The 8,269-nt window shown below is 48.7% G+C and overlaps 1 protein-coding gene across 1 annotated transcript; it reads left to right on the forward strand.

Annotated features, from left to right (window-relative positions):
* Nucleotides 1-680: 680 nt before the first annotated feature.
* LOC119466616 (aminopeptidase Q) lies at nucleotides 681-3,821 on the forward strand. Its single transcript, XM_037727135.2, has one exon. The coding sequence runs from the start codon at nucleotides 681-683 to the stop codon at nucleotides 3,600-3,602; it is 2,922 nt and encodes a 973-aa protein (XP_037583063.2). The 3' UTR covers nucleotides 3,603-3,821.
* The last annotated feature ends 4,448 nt before the right edge of the window (nucleotides 3,822-8,269 follow it).

The following is an 8,269-nucleotide window of genomic DNA, read 5'->3' on the forward strand; positions in this document are numbered from 1 at the left end:
CTGTATGACTATGCCGGTATGGAATGGTAGATCTGACTTGCTTTGGGACGGCTGTGACAAACGAGTGTTGCCCATGAGCCGGGAATTCAGGTGAGGAGTGAAGCTGTTCCAAAATGTCTATCAGCGACCCTAACACATTAAGCTTCATCATTTAGCCTGTTAGTACTCCAGTGTCTTGCCGAGTGCGACATGGTCGTAAGGCAACAAAGCGTCCAGTCATCTTAGATATTGTCGCATTGATCTCAGCCTTGCGAAAATGAGACAGTATATTTGAAATGGGCGCACTTTATTGATTTAATAACCTACGTATTGTACTATTTTCTCGGAGACCTTGAGAATTCGTAAGCAGAACTTAAAGCTAACACGCCCTTGAGGTTCCCTAACGAAAGTATACCGAAACTCTAACTAACTAATTAATATAGATAAAAGAAGAATTTAGACAACTTCGTGTTCCACCAGATGGGGGCGTGGAACATCATTCTCGGGGACATTCAACTGCGGCACTTCGAGCTCGCAACACTTTTACGGGCTTGACGTCACCAACCTTTATCCCGTTAAACAATTCACGCTTTGAAATTTTGTAACAACGTTTCAAAACAAATCACTTCGTGGTTAAGATAACAGAAACTCGGGAAAGAACAGCCGCAGGATGAGAGAAGAGAAAGACGACATGAAATGCAATGCAAGGGCAGAGCCACAGCCAGACGCTGCTTGAAGGCCTCCTACAGGAGCCGCCGCGACCACCCGAAACACCACGCCGCCGATTTCTCGACTGGCTCCCCTTCGGATTATCGAGCGCTACGCAGTCTTCTACCAACAGTGCCGACCATGAGGTGCGGAACTTTGTGTTGTTCGCCTGCCTGGTCAGCTTCGTCTTGCTCATGTCTTTCTTCGCCGTGCCGAACCGATCTAAAGCCAAGAATGCCACTCAAGCGGCGAGGCAGCTGTCGGCGCCTGGTGTTGACCCCAGAGTAGCGCAGGGCAGCGTATCTTCGCAAACCGAACAACGTGCCGCGCTCCCAGGAAACGTCATACCCGTGCACTATGATTTAGACCTCAACGTCAGCAATATCGAGGTGGGAGGCACGTACCGGGGTAGAGTGAACGTGGTTATTGACTGCGTCGAGAAAGGCTCCACAACAATCACAGCCCATGCCGTCAACGTCACCGTTCAAGAAGCCAACATCAGCACGTACTCCGGCAATCAGAAGATTAGCAATGTGGTTATCAATCAGCGCTCATCGCAGCCCGATCTCGTCGACACGGTTGTGTTTGATCTGGGTTTCGAACTGGTCCAAGGCACTGTATACAACCTCACAGCCTCTTTCACCGGGACTTATCGTGCCGAGAACGCGGGTCTTTTAGTGAAAAGCTACACGGGACAAGGTGGGAAGATGACCAAGATATTGACAGCCCATCTATGGAACGGAAACGCCAGGTACGCCTTTCCTTGCTTCGATGACCCGGCGCTGAAGGCCACTTTCAACTTGACTCTCGTGCGCGACAAGGACTTCGAGGCCTTGTCTACTTGGGACTTGAAGAACACCACAATATTGGCGGGAAACGAACGTATGGATTGCTTTGAAATGTCGGTGCCCATCACGCCGTCCCAGCTTGTCTTCGCTGTGTTCACAGGGCTTGAAATGATAAATGACGGTTACTCGAAGTTGTTCGCCATTCGTTATGACTTGCCTTACCTTGACATGGCTCTCAAGTCCTTCGTCAAGATGTTTGGCTACATGGGTCAGTTGCTGAATGTGCCTTTGCCGTTTCGAAAGGTGAACATTATCGCCATTCCCGATGCAAAGGAAAGCGTCTCTCCAAACTGGGGACTGGTAATTCTCGGCGCGTCCACCGTAGCCTACGACGAAGAGTCCCTGAACACGCAGAGGCGAGAGTCTATCCTCACGAAGCTCGCCCATGTCGTTGCGCACCAGTGGTTTGGAAATCTCGTCTCATCGCGGCAATGGGACGACGTCTGGCTTTTCGAAGGACTCGCTTTCGTCTTCCAACGAATGCTGCTTCGTGACATCTTTCAGGCTAAAGTGTCCGACAGTCATTTCGCCAGAAGGGTCGCCGATGTGTTGCGCGCAGAGGACATGAAAAAGAGACTATCGAGGCCTCGCAGGTGGCTGCCTGGAATTTGCGATCATCCGCTCTTGTCGAGGTCAGAAATGATCATGGACGTCGTTTTCCAAAGCTTAACTACTGTGGACTTCGTCAAATCAGTTGCCGCCTTTCTCAATAGAACTCGCTACAGAGCAGCAAGTGTGAAGGACCTGCTGCTCGCCTTCCGGCTGCAAAATGGTTCGTCGGATGTCGCTGACAAGATGGAGACGTGGATTAACAACATCGGATATCCCCTAGTCACAGTTAAGAAGTATACTCACCGACCTGGTTTCAAGAGACTGTCACAAGTGTCAGTGTGCTACGGCGGCGTCAAGTGTTTCAACCAGTCATGGCAGCTGCCGCTGCACTACGTCGTTTACAAACGCACGGGTGAAGTCATCGAAGGTAGGCTGTGGTTGCTCCAGTCAGAACTAAACTTCTTCTTGAATGCTATAGATGACGACATTGTCCTCTTTAACAAAAAAGGCCTCGGATACTACAGGGTCAATTACGAACAAGCTGAGTGGACTTCGATCATCAAGGCGCTTCATAACGCTACACTGTTCGATTCTGGCACAAAACTCCGCCTTCTAGACGACATCTTCAAGCTAGCTGATGCGGGAGTGACGCCATATGCCAACTTCTTCGCTGCCGCTTTGCACGTGAAAAACGAGAAGGACCAAAACGTGTGGGCAGCATATGGGGACATTGCTTCATACCTGGACACAATGCTTCTTCAAAGCGAGTTCGAGGATTCGTGGCGCTCTTACAACCACAGACTGCTCGAAGACGTGGTTGGTGACATTATGAAGGGCAAGAACAGTGTATATTCTAAAGCATTTCAGAGGCAGATCATGGAACGAGCCTGCTGGTACGCGGAACCACAATGTCTTCTGCTGGCGCGAGATGTACTCAATGGTTATATGACCGGCCAGAGGAAGACGGTCATTGGAGCTCCGTTGCCAGATGGGAAGCTTCTGTGTGCCGCGATATTGCATGGCTCTGTGGAACTGTGGGACATGCTGTGGTCCAAGCTGTTCTCCGCGGCCAGCCTGGAACACTCGGCCGTTCCGCTGGACGCCGTGCTTCACGGGCTTAGTTGCACACCGGATCGCCACCGATTATGGAAGCTTCTCAATGAGACAACGGTATCATCCCTGCTCAAGGACCACCGTACCTTCGTGATGCACAATGTCGCGGCTTCCAAGACGTCCAGCGAGGTGATGATGGAGTTCCTTCTTTCCAAGTGGCAAGAGACAGGGAAGAACAACACTGCTAGCATCGATAAAAACGTTCGCGACGCGCTGTTCGGAATGGTGTCCCGAAATGCCAAAACAACGCACGAAGTCAGCCTGCTCACTGCCGCCCTGGCGACTACGACAAACAACCGGCTCTTGTCGGAAGCGTTCACGCTTGCCGTTGAACAGCGAAAGCATTATACATCGTGGCACAGAGACCATGATTCAGAGCTTGTGAAAGCCTTCGCTGCCTAAGACACTGGTTACGAGCGTGGCTTTAAGTGCGCGTGCGCTGACCTGTTTGTATGTGTGTGCGTTTTGTTGAGTTGCCTGCAGAGAAAACTTACATCGCACTTCCGGACCAAAGGTCGTTTATCTAACCTCTGTAGCTTACCAAAAAGAACAAAACATTGACTCATAAACCAAACTTTCACCTGTGTATGAGCAGTCAATGACTCTTTCCTAACTGTCTTGAAAGTTTTGTGGTGTTCCAGGCAAACTGCGCTGGAAGAAAGAAAACACTATTTGTGAAGTTGCGGTTTGTCTGCGTGAATTTTCACTACATTTGAAAAAAAGTTTGTTAAAGCTTTTTACCGCGGTAAGCAGTTATGAGTTTGATGGGCGGGGGGGTCTCCCTGCGAGCATGTAACTGTTGATAAAAATTACTAGAAGGAACTCGTACGTTAGTGTCTATGAAAGCGACAAGCATGGCGGTTCCGTCAGCTTGGGAATGATGGTAAAAATAACCTTTGCTGGAACGCACACGCTTCCAACATAAGTCGCCTCACGGCAAACGTTGCTTGCTCAGATATAAATTAAAACAGGCTCCCCCTGACACTTGGTTAACAGTTCATTATTGACATCAGCCAACCTAAACTGCAATATTCATCGATTGTAGGGACTCTTACGCTAATACCAACACCAACGCCTTGAAAAAGATACAGCGTAAAGGGGTAAGATAAACGTTCGCTAAATTTCTCACATCTAATTCCGCAACCAGCCGAATGCACAAAAAAAAAAAAAAAAACAACTTTCAGGCACTGCAGTTTTGAAGGAAAATTCAGTCTACAATTAATTTTATCGCTTAAAAACAATAATTTCTTTCTGAGTGCACATCTTTATCTAAATTCACTTGTAGCACGCAGGAGAAGGCATCGTCGCGTTGAATCTTTAGCGCCTTGTATCGCCAGAACCAACTTAATTTTAGAACTTTCTTTACGTGTACAGGGACAGGTTGGAGCAATTTATCTGCATTGCATTTAAGCATCATCGAACAACATTGTGGCTAAATTTGTTTTGTGTTTTTTCCTAGTTGTTATGTGTTTAGTTATATGATGTTGCTTCGCATTAGCCCAGTTTTTTCTTCGTTTTAGATCTTTATTTGCTTGATTGTTTCTTATCCTATTTATTGAAAATTTTCATTGTTCAAAGTTGTTTGAGTGATCAGTGGTGATTGCGTATATTGGAGAACCTACGACACTATTCGCGTCGCGTGCGCAATTCGATTATACAGTTATACAAGACTGTTTCAGTGTAGAATCGGCGGGCAACATTCAGGAACCTTCGATTACGGTAAGCGCATCTTGCTCCCAGTGATATCTTGATAACAGTGAAAGCCCGGTGGAAAACAGTCACCGACAAAAAGCAATACAATGTAGAGGGCGGTTCACTGTTTAAGGGGATACCTAAGTGTTGAGCATGTGCAAGTTCTTTCCTGTGGCAAGTGCACAATCGCCCGGCTATGCAACTGACGACTTGCGGTTGGTGTCGCCGGCATTGACATAGCTTCAACCGGCACGAACTGCAAGAACTGCAGTCAAGTGAGAGCCGTACATTTGAGGGTTCCCTTTAAGAGTGGACCACACGCGACAACATAATCCTAGAAATTTTGTAGTATTGAAGATTTTTCAGGTGATAACATGAAAAGTCCATGGAATTTTCTCTTCCTTTTCTTACTGTGTACTGCAATTATGGGGGTTGTTGGTTTTACGCGCTCTACGTGTACGTTCTACGGGAATCCCCGAGTTCACGCTGCTGCTGGCTATAGACTATATTGACCCTTTTCGCGGAGCAGTTTGCTCTAGAGGAACGAGATGGCGCTTTCGGCGGCGCGCCATACGTTGCCTCAGCGAATGCGCACGAATACGAAACCATTACTGCTTCTGCCGCCCTGCTACTGTGCGATCAGCTGTTGGACATGCAACTGGATGTTCGCTAATGCACGGTGGCCAATTCATACCGCAAAATCTGTAACGGTAAAGGGAAGACGTGCAGTACTTAGCTGCAAAAGTAGTGATTCGCATATTAAGGAATGGAATCAAACTGTGTCGCCGCTGATACATAAGGACCTGCCTGTGTTGTCGGCCCTTCGCGATTCACTGCTTTCCTCGAGGATAAAAAAAAAAGATAATACATCCGCCAGCGCTGTATAGCTAACCTCCAAAGAAAGGACTTCAACTCCGGAACGTCGGCACTTAAGAGGGAGTACCGCTCGTTAAAAAAGGAAGTAGCGCCACTTACCAGAATAGTAAGTTTCGGCCACGTTATCTACACACGTCCACCTCTACTCGCGCGCAAGCGTACGCCCACCCTATCGCCAACGTAACAATAATAAGTGAATGGGCGCTCATCTGAGTCAATGTGCCGAAGCATGAGTGACGGCGACTACACCGACAAGACACGAATGTTGGAAGCTGAACGTTTCGTCACGCTCCACAGAGTAAGCAAGCGACTAGCGATAATACGTCTTTGCTACAAGCTACCACAAAATGCTCAACATTTACATTCCGAGCTTTGTGCGCAGCAAGAACAAATCTATCGCAGCAGAGCACACCCGCGAGTGATTAGGCAGAAAATAAACAATCAGATTGTGGCCGCACCGATGAACTTAACTGAGTCAGCAACATGACAAGCCGCTGCTTCAAAATGTTTGCCAAATAAAGGAGCGCACTAACCCTTATTTAATTAATATGCGGGAAGTTTGGACAGCTTGTAATACATTTCTAGCCCCGCTTTTAGTACAAGCACCGTATACGCCGCTCGCGCCGTTTGGAAAAGGCGCAATGAGCTCTGAAAGCACTTACATGTCATCTAAAGCAGTGGCCAAAGCTTCGTGTCGTGCACACAGTCACCGTCTACGATATGCGTCGAAGCGGAGGTTTGCTGCGCCGCACCGGCATCACGCACTTGCGTTGTAAACACGGAGGCAACGGAGGCTGCTGAGGCAAGCAATGGACGCGTCACCACGTGATCAAACATGGCAGCGCCCACGGGAGCGCCGGGAAAAGGGTCGAATTCGGAGCCGTTCCCCGGAGCCGCCATTTTCTCGCGACGGTGGCGCCGCGGTGCGAGCATTGGCTGTGGACTGCGGACACCGCGAATCGCTGCACTGGCGGAAGCAGTAGCGGTGGCAATGAATTGTTCTTCAAGCGGACCGTGACGCTTAAAATTGGTAAGTGCATGGTCATTTCACTTCTGTTTTGCCATGACGAACTCAGTAGAACACGCGTCGGATCGAGGGCATGCTTGACTTTAGTTCTAAAGTTCGCGGTATCATGGTCGCAATGAGGGCGACGCATTTTCGTTTGCGGAAGACGTATGCATTGGCTTCCGCGTGTCGTAAAGCGAGATATTTTGTTAGATTAAGTGTTCTGGCAAGTGCCAGCCATGGTGCAAGATAATTAATGCCAATAAGCATGCTACAGCTACATGTAACGTCGCTGTGCGCTATCACCGAGCCTTTGCAGTGACATGACACTGTGTTGTGGCGAAGCTTTATAGTTGTTGACAAAAGTAAAACTCACAAGGTATAAAACTAGATTTCATTCGTACCTCGACAAACTCATCCAAGCAGGGCAGCGGTTTTCAAAATGCGTTTCACATCGTGTGAGGTTACTGAGTGAAGGATGCGATGAAAGCAACAATATTGCCGCGAAGCACTGTTTTTCTTTTGAACCGCCTTTGAAAGCTTCTCTAAAGCCCGTTTCACATGGTGCGATGTTGCAGTGCGTTTTTCGCAGCTGCGATTTCCGCAGATGCGAAATTCGCAATCTCGTTTCACATGAATCTACGGCAGCTGCGTTTTTCGCATACTCGTTAAGCATTCTGATTGGCGATGACGTATGAGCGAGCCGCCTCCTATTGGTCGTCTGTTTCCACCGCCACCGCATCTGCGTTTTTCGCAGATAAGTTCAGCACGCCGCACATCGAAAAAACGCACGCACGAAGGGTCCAGCGGCCTATTTTCCGCAGCTGCGAATTCGCACGTGCGAATTCGCAGACAAAATCGCACCATGTGAAACGGGCTTTATAGCGTCGTTGGCTACGCGATACGTGACCAAAGCGCGCTTGCTTGAACACTCTAATAATAATAATAATAATAAAAAAAACATACTTGGGGAGCCCTGCTGACACGCAACAATAATCATTATCTGCTTTCCTAGCGTTTCATTTCTTGAACACTCATCGCTCGGCGCCGCCGCGTTGGCGCAGTCGTTACGGTGTTCGGCTGCTGACGCGAATGACGCTGATTCGATCCCGGCCGCGGCAGTCAACGGAGGCGGAATGCTAGAAGCCGGTGTAATGTGCGATGTCAGTGCACGTTAAGGAACCACTGCTGGTCGAAATTTCCGGAACCGTCCACTACGGCGTGCATCATAATCACATCGTGGTTTTGGCACGTAAAACCCCAGCAGTTTTTAAGACGAAACCTTTGTGCGTCTCATGCTGAGGTGTCCTTTAGAGTTGGCAATGGCCTTGTCGAAAACCCGGCGTCGCCGCGGATGGCAAAAAAAAAAAAAAAATGTCACGTGGCCCTATGCATATACCCGATCACGTGGGGCGCATACCTCGCTCCATACCCAAGTCCGGGATATGCAGGTATGCGCCATATAGAGGGTGTAGCGGCAGAGGAGAGGTTCCCT

Source organism: Dermacentor silvarum, chromosome 10 (assembly GCF_013339745.2).
Source record: "Dermacentor silvarum isolate Dsil-2018 chromosome 10, BIME_Dsil_1.4, whole genome shotgun sequence".
Lineage (NCBI taxonomy): Eukaryota > Metazoa > Arthropoda > Arachnida > Ixodida > Ixodidae > Dermacentor > Dermacentor silvarum.

Coding starts and splice junctions, on each gene's coding strand:
- LOC119466616 (XM_037727135.2), top strand. CDS start 681: ATGCAAGGGCAGAGCCACAGCCAGACGCTGCTTGAAGGCCTCCTACAG.